This window comes from Hesperophylax consimilis, chromosome 16 (genome assembly GCF_061612785.1).
Source record: "Hesperophylax consimilis isolate HC1 chromosome 16, BYU_Hcon_1.0, whole genome shotgun sequence".
Classification (NCBI taxonomy): domain Eukaryota; kingdom Metazoa; phylum Arthropoda; class Insecta; order Trichoptera; family Limnephilidae; genus Hesperophylax; species Hesperophylax consimilis.
Window position 1 is genome coordinate 11,180,407 of NC_142851.1, and position 19,760 is coordinate 11,200,166.

General features: G+C 34.9%; 1 protein-coding gene across 1 annotated transcript in view; it reads left to right on the forward strand.

The window, feature by feature from the left end:
- LOC149416690 (melanization protease 1-like) overlaps positions 1-19,547 on the forward strand; it is a 32,816-nt gene extending 13,269 nt beyond the window's left edge. The window contains exons 3-5 of the mRNA XM_089641300.1: positions 13,558-13,738; positions 17,065-17,344; positions 19,304-19,547. Coding sequence (XP_089497426.1) covers positions 13,558-13,738; positions 17,065-17,344; positions 19,304-19,547 — 705 coding nt within the window. The remainder of the gene's footprint in view (positions 1-13,557; positions 13,739-17,064; positions 17,345-19,303) is intronic.
- The last annotated feature ends 213 nt before the right edge of the window (positions 19,548-19,760 follow it).

Below are 19,760 nucleotides of genomic sequence, written 5' to 3' on the forward strand. Positions count from 1 at the left end.
TATTAAGGTGAAAGGAATACTGAATGTAATAATGGAGTATTAAGGTAAATGGAATAGTGAAATGTTATAAATGATGACATACCGCACACGAGCACGAATCACCCAACACTCTGGGACTTTGGCATCCACCATAGACATATGAATATTAGTAGACCTGCCCTAAGTGATTAAAAGCGTATTATTCCCCACTCCCCATACCGGTTCCATTGGAGCCGGCTGGGCTCGCGTATGGCTTCCCGTGAATCTTGAGAATGTGACGTCATCATTCTTGTTCGAACTAGCGTCGAGCTATGGTCGAGGCATTTTATGAAATAACACGGCAAAATGGTGGCTTAGCTATGAAAACTTGTAAAAATAGATGTGAAAAAGAGAATAAACCCAATTGTCGTATTACATTCCATATGTAAGCATTATTTTAAGCGTAATTACATCGTATAATATGGATCAGTTTGTAGAAACATATACTATCACATCGAGATATATCTGTACGTATCGTTGGTTACTGGGAAGTAAATTATGAACAATATTTAGTTAAGACACTTATAAAAGTGTCTTAACTAAATACGTAAACAAAATATTCGACTCTGAAAATAGAAGAATTTTTTTTTTGCCGAATTTGGACTTCGCAAATTTGTTCATAACGTGGCGAGTAATTCAAAAGCAGATTTTACTTTTAAGAACTAAATGGTGATATTATAATGCGAGATGCCTATATACTGTCAGATTGATTTATTGACGAATCACAGTCAGCTTTACCCCCTTCGTTCTTCAACAGTTAATTTTACCCCTCACCTTTAATTTCTAGTCTATATATTCATATGTCTGTGGCATCCACAAATAATAATTTGGAATGTAGTGCGGCTATGAGTAGTGGGGAGGGAAATGAGATTGGTAAGAAAAAGGTTAAGAAGTAGGTACTCCGCTCTTTAAATCTGGTCACTAAACACGGCTAAAGCCATTTCAAGACAAATTCGATTCCGAATGGTGGTTTTTCACTAAGACTGCTAGAATGGCGAATGTATTTCATCACATTCTAATGGAAATTTCGCGAATATATTTGTTTCTTTCGAATCGTAGAACTTTTATGATACATGGTGCTAAATGCACACAATACTAATAAAATTCATAAGATGACTTAGAAATTTAACACTTCCTGGAGTTACGCTGAGTGCAAATGTGATTGGGCAAAAGAAAAAAAAAATTTAATGAATAAATCGGTTTTTCTTAATGTAAAAAAAAGTCTTTCTGGTTCTCGGAAAGTTATTTTTTTTAACTGTAATTATTTGTTGCAAAATTTAACTATCTCAATTTTATTTCGTAACATTTTTATATCAAATAATTAAAAAAACTTTGTTTAATCAGCTCTTTATAAATCATTTTTTAATAAAATATGATCTGGTTACGTGAACCTCACTGTGTACAGTTTTATTTTTTATTTTTATGTGAGACCCCACAATAGTCCCAACTGCTCCCAACCGTCCAGAGCCAGTGGCTGAAGGTAATGGGGATGGGAAGGAGATGTGGAAATAAAACGTTGGTTAGGATAAAGTACCTGGCTATTCAGATCTGGTCACCAAATACGGCCAAAGCCATTTCAAGCAACATTTCAATTGTAAATTGTGATCTCACACCAGGGCGATACTGAGAGTTTCTACTACTGTGGAAGATGCCGCAAAAATATTATATATTATTTTTAATGAGTAGTTTATGAAATAACACGAATTAATTTAATAAAATTTACATGCGCACGCCGTGATTTGGACCCATGACCTAGTCTGCTAGTCGAAAGCCTTAACTCTCGACCACGGGCCGCCGTCAAAATATTATAATTTTTATTTTCATTTGATTAAAATGATGCCACAAAGTAATTTTAATACGATTTTATACATTTATTTAGATGTTTATAATAACTTCTACAGATATCCTCATTTATAATAATATTCGACGCAACAAGTATATGAACCCACATATTAATACAAAAAATGATTGTACTCGATTTTTTATACGGATTCCACATATTTATGAACACAAATAAAATGATGTATGGAAGTGAGGCATGGAACTGGCAAAGAAAGGATGAAAGTAGATTGAATGCTGTTGAAATGAGATCCCTGAGGCGTATGTGTGGTAAAACCATGTATGATCGTGTGAGGAATGTGGATATCCGCAAAGAGTGCAAGGCTGATGTAAGCGTAATGAGTAAGATCAAGAAAGGGACGCTTAGATGGTTTAGGCATGTAGAGCGAATGAGCGAAGAAAGGAGTGTAAGGAGAATATACGATGCAAATGTGAATGGTAGCAGAAGTCGGGGACGCCCGAGGAAGACATGGCACGACCAAGTGAATCAGATACTTGAGTCGGGCCATGTCAAGAGTCAGAACAATAGAAGAGTATGTATGAGACGATGTATGAATGTGAATGAGGCAAGGAGTGTGTGCCAAGACCGAGTTGTTTGGCGGTCCGTCCTCTCTGCCTACCCCTGCGGGGAAACGGCGTGATGGTTAGTTAGTTAGTTAGTTTAATAATCGATGTAGGTAGTTATAAATAATCCATCTCTAATACTTAAAATAAATTATATCCTAATAGGCCACTTGCATGGATTTCATAACGACTTGGAAAAAATCGTGTGGATAGATCTTTTTACTAAGATTACGAAAATGTTAGTAAAATTTTGTAGAAATGTACATTTATTTTTATTTTTAAATAAATAAATCCATTATTTGGGCTCGTGTCGTCACTACATGAAAATGTCCCGTCTACTGAAAATGTTCCTATTAATTTTGTAAAATTCCACACTGATTTAATTTTTTTATATGGCATCACTTTGATTTCAGGCGAATTTTTGAATTCGTTCACTAGATTTATTGTTTGTTCTCTGCGAACTTTTCATTTGGTTTGAATTTTTGACAGATGTGAAGAAAACCCCGTACAATTTAGATGTCGGTACGTGTTTTAGAGGTATAATGGTTATGGTGCTGATTTTATCAAAATCAAATTTTATAATATTCTTATTATTATTATAATTTACAAGTACAAGTATATTACATTGGATTTATTAATATAGACGTTGTACATTATAATGATTTATGATCAATAAGATGGATCAAGGAAAAAAATATTTATGAGATGTAATATTTTTGGTATGCCTCGTTATTCTGCTGTGTCATTCGTGTGGAAAACGTTCTTTTTTTTTAAATGATTTAAATGATTAAATGTAATAATTGTTTTTTCTCACCTATAAAATTATGTCCCGTCTTTCCGGTTTATAAAAAAAGGTCTGATTTTTCGGAAAGAAATTTTCAAAAAATCCCCAGGGTTTCAAAAATACGATTAAAAAAATAATAATAATACAGAATGTCTTAGAATATTTTCCTTAACCGGAAAAAAAAATTTAAAAATATGATGCAAGTGGCCTATTTAAAGGTCCTGTTAATTTATAGAAGAATGAACACAGCATCCATCAGCCATCCATAATTATACGAAGCAAGATATGATATACGTAACATGTTTCATGATGACGTCACGTACGCCATTTCTTTGGTACGACTTATAATATTGTGTTCGGTATTTACATTACAAATTACATGAAATACCGTTGAAGGAGACAACCTCATTGTAGATGATGACGATACGCGTAAAGTTGTGATAAAATTATCAACGTTTGTTTAATACATGTGCGGACTAGGACAGAAGAATACCGTAAAATAAGTATTTTTCTTTCACGTCGTCACTATTCAGCGATCAGCACTAATTTGATTTTTTTGGCATCTTTAGGGTTTTATTAACAGCCAATTTTCGGCCTATCAGCGCTACGCTAGTCTAATTTATCAGCGGCTGGATAATCAAACCAGTATAAAATAATTTGTAATAATCCTTGATATTAGTTTAAGAGCTCACCCATACATGGCACAAGATTAGCTTTCCCGTAGATGGTGCTAGCTGAGCTAACCGAGGAGATTAATAAATAAGATGAGAACTTCAAGGTCAGGGTCCATATCATTTCAACCGCCTGATAAGTAGGATTGTCCATCTATTATATTATTAGTAAAAGTGTATAATTGTTGAAGCGGAGATTTATTGAATGAGAGAGTTTGTGAGAAAACCGCGAAGAAACAACATTATTCAAATGTAAGTGTTATTCGAGAGGCCAATAAAATTATAACATGGAAAGTGGGTTAAGTATCACAATAATTAGGGTAGACCTCCACTTGGTTAGTGGAGGGTTTTTATTTCGGTTGTTAGTCGCAACCAAATCTTGGTTCTTTTATGTTTCTCTGGAAGAAATTGAATGAATTGTCCATTTCAATAATATGAATAAATATTTAAAAATTTTAACTTTGGTTGGAAAACAAACGAACAATACACTATACGTTCGACTGTTGTGAACTCCTGCATTTAATTTTAAAATAAATATTAACTCTACTTTTTGTCACTTATCTTGTATTTGTATAAAAGTCATATCTTCTCCATTATTCATTTTATTTATTATTATTGTTGATGTTGTTGTTACCTCTATCAATATCGTTATTGTTATATTTATATTTATCGTTATAGTTACTATAAATCTTTTTGTTCCCTTTACTGTTGTAATTGTTACTGTCATTGTTATTTTTTTTTTTTTTATGCTTCCGATTTTATTGTCCGGGTTAAATCTTCCCCATAGGAAAAACTAAACCCTTCCACTCACTTTTCCACAAATGATCAGCTAGTCAATCAACACTATGCAAGTGCATTATATAAGTAAAATAAATACAAAACAATACAAGAACAACAACACGTCAACTCACCAGAGATCAAATGGGAAAAAAAAAATTACCGACTCCAGATATTTTCATATCAGAGGGTTCGGCTCGGTAGTACTTCTAACAGGGCCTATAAATCCTACTGATCCCTCAACATAAATATTTAAAAAATCTTTCGTTATCCTACATGTATTCAAAATGACCGACTTTTGCATCTTTATATATAAATTTTTTGATAAATCTAATACGCCTAAATTTTTAATGAGAGAGCTAGGTATAATGCCAGTAGCCGAAATAACGAATGGTAATATTTTTATAGTCTGAGAATGCCAAATTCTTTTTATTTCGTTTCCTAAATCTGTGTATTTTCTAATTTTTTCATTAACAGATTTTTTTATGTTACAGGAATTTGGAATAGCGACATCAATGATATAAGTTATTTTTTTAATTATTGTTATTGTTATTGTTATTGTTATTGATATTGTTATTGTTATTGATATTGATATTGATATTGATATTGGTATTGATATTGATATTGATATTGATATTGTTATTGTTAATTAATATACATGGACCTAAAATAACGACTAAACAAAAATTTCTATCTACTTACCTACGTAACTTTACGTACCAGTACAACGTTTATACGGTCTTGGTAACAAATATTAAAAGTATATTACTTAAAATTTATTAAAATTTTCATTTTTTATTATTATTTTCCGGCCCTGGATACGAGAATTTAATTACTTAATGTATAATGTACCCGCGTGTTAAGGAAACAACTTGTTACAAATTGACCCTGTACGAGAAAAACAACATACATATGTATGTATTTCTTCCGTCCAATGATGGTAGTGCAATATATAGACAAGTAGCATTTACTTCTTATCGTATCCTAGTTATTTACACTAACGATGTATACATCGAATTGAAATGCATTTTTTGTTTTCTGAAGTGGAAACTAACCCACTTTCCGACATCCGATCGATCTTAAACGTTGTCAGACAGCGATTGTCGATGACAATCACAGCGATAAATATACGAAATAAATGCCAATCATACCAAACCCTTTTACCAAGCCAATAAATACGAACATAACTTTTTTTGTGGGTACGTTATCATTCATATTTATTGTGACTTTCCGTTAAAAGTTATTCTTAATCTTATTATTATATTTTTAAACATAAAAAGTTTTTCTTAATCGTCTCACTAAAAGTGTTAAATTCAATTTTTAAATACATCTCTTTCAATTCCGATTTTGTTTTCTCGATAGAAAGAATGATGAATGTATGAATGAACGAATGAAATTCTCGACATCGATTTTGGTGGAACTTGGAATGTCGGTTCTAATTTGGTTTTGACTTAAGTGTTTTCGGTCTTGACTCCAATTCCTGTAGAGGAAGGTTCAATCCTCATTCAAAACACTTTTTTTATGGAACAACCAGGTCGAAAATTGTCATCGAAGAAACTGTCTACAAACGTTGGCCGCCGTGACGTCTCGGACGCCTTCCACAAGAACATCAACGAAATTGAAATTTTGCTACGTCAAGTTTTGGGAAATAATAAAGATGAGGTATATTCAATGAACTTTGATTTAGATCAAGAATACTACACATTTACACACCTCATTATTGAATACATCACACAATTTACATTTTAATTCAAGCAGTATTTGTGTCGAATAATATATTTACGATTGACACATCGCATCAAACAAATCACAGATAAACTCCTCAAACCAATACACATTTTCGTAAACATAAAACTGATTTACTAACTAACTAACCATCACTCCATTTCCCCGAACTGTGGGCAGAGAAGACGGGCCACCAAACAACTCGGTCTTGGCACATACTCCTTGCCTCATTCAAATTCACATATACTCCATTATTATTCTGACTTAAGTATCTGATTCACTTGATCGGGGGTCCCTGACTTCTTCTTCCATTCACATTTGTGTCATACATTGTCCTTACATTCCTGTCTTCGTTGATTTGCTCTTCATGCCCAAACCATCTCTGCGTCCTTTCTTACTCACAACGCCTACGTCTGTCTTGCATTCTTTGCGGATCTCCACATTTCTCACACGCCTCATCTCATCTCTACAGCATTCAATCTACTTTCACCCTTCCTCAGCCAGTACCATGCCTCACTGCCATACATCATTGTAGGTACCAGCACTCCATTGTGGACTGCAAGTTTCGTTTCTTTGGACATTTTTTGTTAGCACCAACCGCGTTCTGCCCTCTTTTAAGGGAGTTACCTGTATTTACCCTTCTTTAAATATCTCAGCTTTCCCATCTCTGATAAACATGCTTCCCAAGTACACAAACTCATCCACCTGCTCCAAGAATTAATTATGAACAACTAGATTGCACACTGTTTTCTCTCTGTTTTTTCTCTCTCTTTCAACCACCATTACTTTAGACTTACTTATATTCATCATTAACTCACTCTGCATACATACTTCGTTCGAGAGACTAAAGATCTTCTATTTTGACTCTTGTTGGAGTTGATATCGTTTTCTCTTCAAAGCGCCAACCGTGAAAAAGGTTTACGCTGGACACTACCAGAAGTGGTCAGTTTCAACCTCAGCCCCTCTGAAAACTCCTGTGTATTCGGTAACGGCTCTCAACCTTGAGCCAATTACCGCAAAATCAATAATTGACATCTCATTTCCTCTTTCCCACGAATACTGATAGATACCTTTATGATCAAAGAAAGTATTTGACACAAACAGGTTCTACTATAAACATAATTTCTTTTCATACTGTTTCTATTGTCATTCTTTCTTTTTTCCCCAAACATACATAAGGCCGAATAAAAACCTAAACAAAAGAAACATATATAAATTAAAACAATATATTTTACATTTTGTCAATCCATAATAAAATTTGAAATCACTGTTTGGGGAGTAGTAATAAACTCTCTATCTTTCGGTCGTATAGAAATCGCACAGACAACCATCTTTACGATAATACTTAAATATAGAATGACTGATATAGACCAAATATTCAACATGTTTCACGGAATAGCTATAGGCCAACTATAAATAAAAACACTACTAAACTACATTTTTGACCAAGAAACCAACTTTCAAAAAACACAAAATATCAATAATAGACCAGTTAGACAAGCGTACAAAAAAACATCAAAATTCCGACGGTAAACACAAGCTTTGGACAAACAACACAAATATCAGCCAACAAAAGCATTCAACAATCATTCACTCGATAAAAAAATGAAAGAAACAAAAAACCTTTAACATTCAAAATGGATTAAAAACAAAAAAGGCAATATTACAAAATGTGTATGGTAAAAGAATAAAACATATAAACTTTATACACAATACCATCACAATAAACACTTAATTATGTACTGTCTTGCCTCATAATATTTGCCGTTCTTTTTTTATGCATTTCCATTTTATTGTTGTATTATATTTAATTTCATCTCAGTTATTCTTATTATCTTTTTATTAAATTTTATTAAATTTTAAAATGGGGTCCTCAGCACGGGTACCCAGTGAGGCCCACATTATCAAATAACGTTTGAAAATGCATAATATTGCTCTATAAATAAAAAATAAACCTACATACTTTAAATAATAATAGGTTTGTGGCATCTTACCCCTACGAAAGGGGGGAAGATGGCATTTTAACTATTTTTGTGGCATCTTACCCGACGAAATGGGGGAAGATGGCATTTTAACTATTTTAGTGGCATCTTACCCCTACGAAAGGGGAGAAGATGACATTTTAACTACTTTTGTGGCATCTTACCCCGACGAAATGGGAAAGATGGCATTTTAACTACTTTTGTGGCATTTTACCCCTACGAAAGGGGGGAAGATGGCAGTTTAACTACTTTTGTGGCATCTTACCCCGACGAAATGGGGAAAGATGGCATTTTAACTACTTTTGTGGCATTTTACCCCTACGAAAGGGGGGAAGATGGCAGTTTAACTACTTTTGTGGCATCTTACCCCGACGAAATGAGGGAAGATGGCATTTTAACTATTTTAGTGGCATCTTACCCCTACGAAAGGGGAGAAGATGACATTTTAACTACTTTTGTGGCATCTTACCCCGACGAAATGGGGAAGATGGCATTTTAACTACTTTTGTGGCATTTTACCCCACGAAAGGGGGGAAGATGGCAGTTTAACTACTTTTGTGGCATCTTACCCCGACGAAATGGGGGAAGATGGCATTTTAACTATTTAATTTTTTATGTCTTTTATTATTATTTTTTTTTATGCTTCCGATTTTGCTGTCCGGGTTAAATCTTCCCCATAGGAAAAACTAAACCCTTCCACACACTTTTCCACAAATGATTATCTAGTCAATCAACATTATGTAAGCAAAACAAATACAAAACAATACAAGAACAACACATCAACTCACCAGAGATCGAATGGGAAAATAATTCACCGACTCCAGATATTTTCATATCAGAGGGTTCGGCTCGGTAGAACTTCTAACAGGTCCTATAAATCCCACTGATCCCTCAACATAAATTTTAAAAAAATCTTTCGTTATCCTACATGTATTCAAAATGACCGACTTTTGCATCTTTATATATAAATTTTTTGATAGATCTAATACGCCTAAATTTTTAATGAGAGAGCTAGGTATAATGCCAGTAACCGAAATAACGAATGGTAATATTTTTATAGTCTTAGAATGCCAAATTCTTTTTTTTTTCATTTTTTATATTATTATTCCCGGTTCTGGTAAAAAGTCAATTTTTTATTAAATTGTATTTTTATTCTATTATTATAAGTCAGGGCCTTTAGTAGATCTCCAGTCACGGAGCTACAAGTCACGCCTCTTTTTACATTAATCGCATACAGGAGGCCCTTAAGAAAGTTATTTCCCTCAGGTCCTATGTCATCTTTGGGGATACTGTGTGAAGGGTCTTTTTAAGCAAATTATACACATTTCGACTTGTATTATGTTTTGTAAAACCCCTGCGGGCGTTAAATAGATCAGTAGAACTTAAAAAATAATGAGTTTTATCGCAAACAATTTTTTTAAATATGCTTGACAAATGATATTTTCAATTCAGCCTGCATATGTTTTTGCTCTCAAAACTCGAAAAGTATTCGAACGATATCGCTGAAAATATCAAAGTTTGTTTTTATTTACAGTGTACCGGAATTAGATACGAAGTGGAATTAATGACACTGTTATGTACAGGGTTTTCCAATAAGAGGTTTTATTTTGAATAGCCCGCTATTTCGGTAGATGTTACTTTTGAAGCTGTCATTTTTTGACATTTGACAAGTAGAAACTACGCCATTAATAAAAAATGGAACGATGCACGCTTCAACAACGCATTGAAATTATTAAAATTCACTATTCTTAATTATTAGAATTCCATCGAAAAATCATCTTGAGCGATGAGACCCATTTCCACCTCGGTGGCTTAGTCAACAAGCAAAATTGTCGCATCTGGGGCTCGGAAAACCCAAGAGTTATTGTTGAAAAGCCTCTCTATCCTCAACGTGTGACTGTTTGATGCGGTTTATGGTCCGGCGGAGTCATTGGTACTTTTTTACTTTTTTCTAAAATGAGGCTTGAGCAACAGTTACGGAGAATGGATGGCGCTATCGAGAGATGATTAATGATTTTTTATGGCCGAAAATGGATGGTATTGATCTGGACAACGTTTACTTTCAACCAGACGGCGCTACGTGCCACACAAGCAACGAAACCATTGATCTTTTACGATTGAATATCAAAATAACACCTCTTATTGGAAAACCCTGTAGTTTTTAACGGTAATATTGTGGTATACACTAGTGAATGGTGAAATAAGTCGGAGACGCCCGAGAGAGACATTAACAATAGTCCACTAGTTTATTATATTATCTTATTACACATGAAAATGAGAATTATCAAAACGGATATCCTCACTTGTGGCCAAATTCGTGTTTGTAGTATTACGAATTTGACAAATCGAAGGTAAATAAGCCTTTGATTAAAATAATGCCACCAATATACTGCTCTGCTTTTAATTTTAATTTCTAAAAAATCTAAATCTCTTTTTAAATCACTTATACATCATACCCATCTTTATTCTCTGCCTATGAGGTGACAGGAAAATGTTTAAAAATAATATTTCAAAGTAATTTAATTACACGTTTTTGTCATTGTTTCAATAAATAATAAGACATTTTTTAAACAGCATTCCTGCTTAGAGAATGAAAATAAATGTGTACTTCCCTATTAGAAGTGCAGCAGGTGTAATTACGATAGCATGCATGTTTTCCTCAAATGACGTATAGTAAATTTAATAGACAAGTTAAGTACTTAAATGGCCAATGAATATTTTACATTACAGTATTAATATTACATTTTTCAGAAACGGTTAGTCCAGTTCATCTCCAGCCGCTGGGACTTGCACACTTGTTTGTAAAGAACGTGTAAACGACTCATTAGTACCTAATTGTGCTTCAACATTATTTTATCATGAAGGCAATAGTGTTTTTCCTAGTGATGATTGGTGCAAGTCTAAGTAAGTTTTACTATATACTTATTACTGACAATACTTTCATTACATCAAATCGAAATGAATCAACCAATACACGTTTAAAATGTATATATTTTTTTAAATTGCCTTTTGCTGTTTGTTCCCTCTCGTTGTTTCATTTTTTTACAACGCCAGTTTCTTTAAGGCGAAGCTTAATGCAAATCACTATTTTCATTAATCTTTATAATGAATTGGTGAACATTATGAATACCAAAAAATATGCGTTTTGATAAATTGAAGGTTTTCCTATCGCTTCGCTTGAGTAGAATACAAATAAAAAAATAAATTACTAAATAAAAAATATAAATGTAAGCTACTAAAAAAAAATTTTTTTTCAATAGAAATATATGAAGGCACAAAGGAAACAACTTTAAAAAAATACATTATCATAGCTAAGTTTCACTTGATTAACTTTTTTGCTTTCTTATAAAATTATTTAGAAAATAAATAAAAACAAGTTTTTTGCTTGAAATCGAACAACAATATAAGGTATACCAAGAATATAAACATTTTTGGCTTGTAGCTTCCTCTCAATGACTTCAGGATCTTAGGTTGCGAAATCTTTACACTTTCCTTGAGAACAACAGCTTTTCCAAGGTTTTCAAAACATATGTTTCTTTCCCAACTTTTTGACAATTGAATCTAGATTTTTTCTATAAATCGAAATGTATCATGCCACAAAATCTCATCCCTAAAATATTGATAAATATTTTACAAAAGACATTTATTTTCTACGACATCATTGTTTTTGCCGTTATGTCGGCACCCACGAGAGCTCATCCACCATTATTATATGGAGAGCGCAGCACCAAAACAGCTGTCAGATTTGTATAGTTTAAAAGAAAGGTTAGAAGAATACTTTGGATTTGTGTTGCACCTGTAAAAAGGAAAACCTTAACATTTATTTATTGATTCTTCTCTCACACGCTGTTGTTTAAAATATGTTATGTTACTTTTTAAGTGTGGTTATTAATTTAAATTCCTTTTACTTCCATGAAGGGAAATAATGTAATCTGGTTTTATACCCAATTATAGTTTAGATACACTTAGGATGGGTTGTTGCGCAGAATTTGAACATTTCATTAAATTTAACGGAAATGTAAATTTAAATGTATATGTAAATGGTAGAAATACACCGAATTATTATCAAAAGATGTACTTTAACTTGTTTAACTTGAATTTTTGCAGCAATGGCTCAACAATGTCAAACATCCGAAAAAATTGTGGGAGAATGCGTCAACAGGGAGTCCTGCGAGCCGTACAAGGAGATTCTAACGAGAAGCTCTTTTAAAAAACTAAGCCCGAGGAATCAAAAAGATATGCTGTCCTCTTGGCGATGCGGTCCAAGGAGCACGTTGGTAAGAAGATTGACTTAATAAAAGTAAAAATATTCTATACATTTTTACCGAAGCAGAAAAGATCCCCCAGCAATGATTTCTGGCATGGTAAAACTTTATACAGCCAATTATTTCTGAAATTATCCCCGTTTCTTGAGGATAATTGTGGGTAGAGTGGAAGAAATCCAACCACCAAAAAGTTTCCATTTATTACTACATCTACAAGACGAGGCCTAAGCTTAGGTAGCTGGGTGGTATGGACACTAAAATGTGGGTAAGGATACGGAAAGAAACAGAAAGAGACCAGAGACGGTTTCTTCTTCTTTATTCTTTAGATCGTAATATCCCTAGTGAACAAGGTTTCTCTACTCCTCGCGGTCTTTTGCTGCACAAAGGTCCGCGAACACCGACTTTCTAGACGCGGACCACTTTGTTCAGTTTGGCGGGCACTGCCCGAAATATCTTAGCATACACTGTTTTTTGATTTGGGAGGCGGGTATGGGTACCGCCGCCCGGGAAACATTTATTGGATACACAAACCAACACCCCTGCCTGAGGTCACCCCAAGTGGTTCGCTACGTGTGGAGACTTAGCAGGCGTGCCCGGGTTCATGGGTTGAAGTTTGTCTAGGTCTTGACGGTGGATGTGTTTTCCCACCTACTACGTGTAGTGATCGGAAGAGACTGATTGAGGGAGACCTTTTGACCTCTCCAGCCGGATTCTCTTTTGACCCATCGCTTTGCACCGCAGTGTGAGGGATGTATGTATACGTCCGTCACTCCTGGACACACTGAGCCTCAGATTTCTACCGACTCTTCTTTCCCTAAAAAGACCCACCATACAGCATCTGGTGCCCGTGTCGGGCGGCCAAGACCCTGCGATGGTTCAATCAATGAATGTGAATTAGTATGTGAGCCTCAATGTTGAAATTATGTTTGCAGGTGTGTTGCCCGAACGACACCCCTTATTCCGAACCTCCCCCGTTAGTAGAGGGTCACAGGAACCTGCGTCTGCTCCCGCCAGTGTGCGGAAAAAAAGCGTTGACAAATAGACTCTTACTAGGCGCGAATACGACAGATCTTCAGGAATTCCCTTGGATGGCCCTCATTTCTACTTTTAGTAGTACGTATCTAGTTGATTTTTATTTTATATATTATAGTCTATATTACTTGCACCATTGAATTGAATTTAACCTCTAAAGAGGATAAATATATAAAAGCGAAATCTAATATTATTCAGGAGAAAAACAAATTGTACCTTTAAATCGAACGCTATAGTATATTTTATCAACCTTGCTAATAAAAAATAGTTACCAACCGTCGAACGGTGTTTCAGTTGCACATTAAATAAAGACTGTATACGATCTATTTTGAAGTCATTGTGGAGCTTTTCGTGAATCGCGTTCTTGTTAATAATTTCTTCAAAATAAGGCCAGTATGGTAGCAGAAGCCGGAAAAGTCCGAGGAAGATATGGCACGATCAAGTGAATCAGACACTTGAGTCGAGCCATGTCAAGAGTCAGAATAATAGAAGAGTATATATGAGACGATGTATAAATAAGATTAAGATAAGGAGTGTGTGCCAAGTCCGTGTTGTTTGGCGTTATCTCTGCCTACCCCTGTGGGAAACGGCGTGATGGTAAGTTAGTTAGTTAGTTAATTCAATAAGTTTGTAAGGCTGGGGATGCGTTTTGTGTTCACGAAATTAAAATATACAATATTTTTACAATGGTTTTATTCTGTTTAACGGGATGAACCAGCCGTGAAAAAAATATAAACCACACAAGTAATTAATCATTACAGAAGCAGTAAAGATTATTTACTGCTTCTGTAATGCGAAAATAAATAAATAAATACTAATAAATTCTTTATTTCAGGATGTGTGGAGTTGAGGGCAATCCCACACATTCCATAGAGGGTGATTAAGTTATCTTGATTAGCGCGTTAAGATTTGCAAGAAGTAGACTGGTTGACTAGGTGACGTGCCCGTTGCTGCTGCCTTTTATATAATCACCCTTTACGCTGAAGATTCTAGCAGTCGCCAAGTACCTGCATGAACAGCGTGGTAGTTTCTATTATCGCCCGATTTGACCGTTGAGTTCCCGGAACTGGTACTAAAGTGCCTTGGGTTTGGTACTTATAGACAACGGCCGACATTTCCAGCAGCATAAATCAACTTCTATAGATTGATAACCTCGGTATTTTTGTATGAAACAATTTTTTCCTAAAAAATCATAGATATGCCAATATATATACAGTAAAATTCTCATTCGGAGCCTACTTATTATACTATACACCAATGAAAAACTTTTAAAGTTTTTTCCAATGATTTTCAGAGTTTTTCATTGGTGAATATAGTTGGACAAATATTTCGGTTCCAATTTTCGATCGGAGTTATACCCCCCTGTCCAGTAGGTTTTAGGAAGGCCTGGGTACTGTAGTACTTTCGCGCTTAGTACCTCTAGGCAACGGCCAACATATCCAGTAGGTTCAAGGACAGCCTAGGTACTGTAGTACCTTAACGCTTGGTGCCTCTAGACAACGGCTAATATGTCCAGTACGTTCAAGGACAGCCTAGGTACTGTGGTACCTTAGCGCTTGGTGCCTCTCGACAACGGCCAACTTGTCCAGTAGGTTTGAGGACAGCCTAGGTACTGTAGTACCTTAGCGCTTGGCGCCTCTAGGCAACGGCCGACATGTCCAGTAGGTTTGAGGACAGCCTAGGTACTGTAGTACCTTAGCGCTTGGCGCCTCTAGGCAACGGCCGACATGTCCAGTAGGTTTGAGGACAGCCTAGGTACTGTGGTACCTTAGCGCTTGGTGCCTCTCGACAACGGCCAACTTGTCCAGTAGGTTTGAGGACAGCCTAGGTACTGTAGTACCTTAGCGCTTGGCGCCTCTAGGCAACGGCCGACATGTCCAGTAGGTTTGAGGACAGCCTAGGCACTGTAGTACCTTAGCGCTTGGCGCCTCTAGGCAACGGCTGACATGTCTAGTAGGTTTGAGGACAGCCTAGGTACTGTAGTACCTTAGCGCTTGGCGCCTCTAGGCAACGGCCGACATGTCCAGTAGGTTTGAGGACAGCCTAGGTACTGTAGTACCTTAGCGCTTGGCGCCTCTAGGCAACGGCCGACATGTCCATTAGGTTCTAGGACAGCCTATGTAATTTAGTACCTTAGCGTTTGGTACTATGTACTTCAGTAGTGCCCGGAACCGTCCGACTAGAGTAGTGGCAGTCACAGCTCGAACGCTATATCAGTGACGTGCCACTACATATTAACCACCTATTTTTCGTCGGTTTTAATTAAACAGTTATACCATAAGGTCATTTCGTAAATTTAGCATCATTTTATGTAAAAAATGAGGTTATTCCTAAATTCATATATTTGAATTTAATAAGAATTCTATGAAAGTGATATTTTTTGGTAAATATTCGTGATCTCTGTCCACGCTTTATTAAATTATCGTAAATGACTGTCATACAAGGAAAGCGAATATTGATTTTAATTAAATTTAATTGAAAATTAGAATGTTAAAATTATAATTTCCAAATCCATATAGTTGCTTTTTATAGTAATTAAGGTGAATCAAAAGGTTTTTATATATAGTATACGTAGCGTAGTCAGCGATCCCGAATAAATACTTTTTTTTAAAACCTTAAATTGTTCATGCCGATGTGAGTAAATATAAATCCAAGAAATGAACGTTTATGATGTGAAAACAATGAATCTATGATGTTTGTTTTTTGTTATTTTTTGGAAATTCTAAGCATCCTCAATATTAATAAAAAAAAATATTGTATGAACTAGATGAAAAATGAAGCGACAGTTTTCGTCCTGATTCCCTAAAAATGGAATATGTTTTCTAAATATCGCATACTGTAAAATTTATCCTTGTACAGAATAAAAATATATGTGATAAGCTTTTTTCAACTTTGTCCACGTTTGAAATTGAAATATTCACACTTATAAAACATTGATATCAAATAATAAATAAAAAAGCCAAATTTAATAATAATTTTTAATGATAACTTCAAAAGGTGTACATGGATAATTTAAAATACCTTGTAAATATTCAGAAATTCAATGAGTAATTTCAACAGATGTAGGTATATAAGAAATAAAGGAGGATCTTTATCCTCTTTATACTCTTTAGTCGAATGAGATTTATTTATTTGCATTTCTGAATATGAATTGTAGAGCGCCGTTTAGTGATTCTTCCACAAGTTTTCTAATTATACAAGTTAATGAATTTAACAAAATAAGATATATGTAGCTATTCGGTTATGAAACGCCAAAAGTTTCAAACAAGAAACACCTTAATGGCCATGCACAGTTGTTTTAAATGTTTTACGTGGCTGTTTGTGGATGTTGGATTTAGGTATCCTCTCGATAGTGAATCTATACTTTTTACTTCTTTTTATAGACACCAGTGGCATCATAGAATTAGATTTCACGTGCGGAGGTACCGTCATCAACAATCGCTACATCCTCACCGCTGCCCACTGCATTACAAATCTCAACAAACGAGAGCTGGCAGGAGTCCGGCTGGGAGAGTGGGACAAGTCCACGGAAATAGACTGCGAGGATGAATTTTGCGCCCCTCCTTACCAGGACATCGCCATTGAGGAGGTCCTTCCTCATCCAGGATACATGTCTAGCAACAGTGACCTCAGGAATGACATTGGGCTTTTGAGGCTATCGAGCCCCATAAATCTTACTGCATGTACGTATACTAATAGCTCACTCCTCTCTTTAATTGAGAAAAACTTCTTCCGGTATTGATAATTAAGATGAAAATTAAATACTCTGTTTCCACTTTTAGTCATTAAAAAAATTATATTAAAAGTAATGTATACAATTTAATTTTTATATAATTAAAATAAAGCCACAAAGTAATTTTGCAACTATTGAGGAAGAAAATATATTATTTTAAATTATAAATTATATTATGGGTTATAAAATATTGGTTTCTAAAAACATCGATTATTCTATACAAAGCTTTTCATTTTTATATGATCAAAGTGATGCCATAAAGTAATTTTACAACTATTGACGAAGTTGATTAATATTTTTCAATTTTATTTCAAGCAAACGTAGCGCCAATATGTTTGCCGACCACGAAGGAAATGAGGGAAGCAAATCTGACGGGACGAAAACTCGTGATCACAGGATGGGGAAAAACAAATACATTTCAAGACTTCAAAAACTTATCCAGCTCAAGGCTTCTTCAGATTTCCGTGCCGATTGTTTCGAACCGCATGTGCGCCGAGAAATATAACAAGTGGGTTATTTATTTGTTATTTCTATTTTAGCAAATTTGCTGAAGAAATTTTAAATTTTCTCAAGCTGAATTTAATTTCATCAGCGTATAGTAAATAACGTACGTATCGGACATTTTTTGTTAAATTTAAACATAATAAGGACCCTAACCAGGCGCCGCTCGCGCTAACGTTCACTCGTGCGCTGAACCGCCAACAAAATTTTAAAAAAACATTTTACAGCTCATCGTATTACTACAAAATATTTTTAATTATAAAATTGCAGACAAACTTTTTTTTAAATGTTAAAAATTAAAATGAAATCTAAATATATTAATTTGGTTGAGGATAATTTATAGCGGATACAAGTTTTGCTTTCCGCACGCCCACGCCGCACGCACGGGTACGATCCGAGGTACATACCATTCCGGGCGACAGAGTTAAGACGAAGCTTAATGCCAAATCACTATTTTGATTAATCTTTATAACGTATTGGTGTTCATTATGAATACCAAAAAATATGCTTTATATAAATTGAATGTTTTACTATCGTTTCGCTTGAGTAGAATACAAATTAAAAAATAAATTACTCAATAAAAAAATATAAATGTAAACTACTAAAAAAAACATTTTAGCAATAGTATGAACGCTTAAATAAACCTTAAAAATACAGTATTATAGTTAAGATTATCTCTGACAGTTTCATTTGATTAACTTTGTTGCTTCCTTATAAATTTTTCTTATTATCTTGACCTACGGTTTAAACAAGACAGTAATAATATTTCTCTTATAAAATGCAATCATGAGTCAACGGGTCAGCTATACGTCTCGTGCTATATTATCTTATAATACAGCCTATACATTATTATTTATTTGTTTGTTTTACAGTAAAAAGTAACCTTTTGTTTATGTCCGTTTTTTGTAACTTATTGCAAACCTCACACCATAGCTCGTTATGCTACGTATACATCAATGAATCATCTATGGGAAAGAAACGAAGCAACCGCAAATGGCGCGAAACGCCGCTTGCAGTTGATTCGTTCCTTTCCCGTAATTCATGGTACGGTTCGCAAATGTATACGTACCCTTATATCAGTAAACACCCGAGCAAGAGTGGTTTATTTATGCACCCGCACCATTATCGATAGCCTTCCCAGAGTCATGGTATGATGTGTCAACTAGCTCATTGTTATCGAGAGATATCGCCAAGTAATATCACTAAATTTGTAGTGGTTGATCGGCAACGTCTAAATCCATGTTATTATTCGATCAAGAATGGTTCATCTTTGGCATACACACATTAAAATATTAATTATTATTTTCAATAATTTAGGAGGTACGGACAGAATATCTTTAGTCGATAGTCGGTTGGTTTACACTTATCAATATCTCTGATCTTCAGTGATTGACAGTTCCATTTAATTACAGTTCCAACACGGGTGGCATAGGCTTTCGCCACTTGTGCGCCAGTGGCATCGATGGGGTCAGCACTTGCACCGGAGACTCCGGAGGCCCCATGATGTTAGACATGACCGTGAAAAGGAGGGTACGGTATGTGCAGTTCGGAGTAATCAGCGCCGGTTACAGTATCTGTGGCGTAAAGGACCAACCTGGCATCCTCACCAACGTGTTGTACTACATGGACTGGATACTTGATAACATAAAGCCGTGATGTCGAATTATTATTATCTGTTTTTGATTGCAAGGATTACAAGGCGTGTGGTATTTACACAAACATTTTATACAATGTATCAAGTTTTTTTTTGTTATTCTGATAGTTGAACTATAAATGTAAAATTTTTAAATGTTCAAAGTTTCGAATTTGGCTACGACCGGCGCAGGCTACTTACTGGTTGCTGACTGCCCGTACAAACGTTAGAGTTAT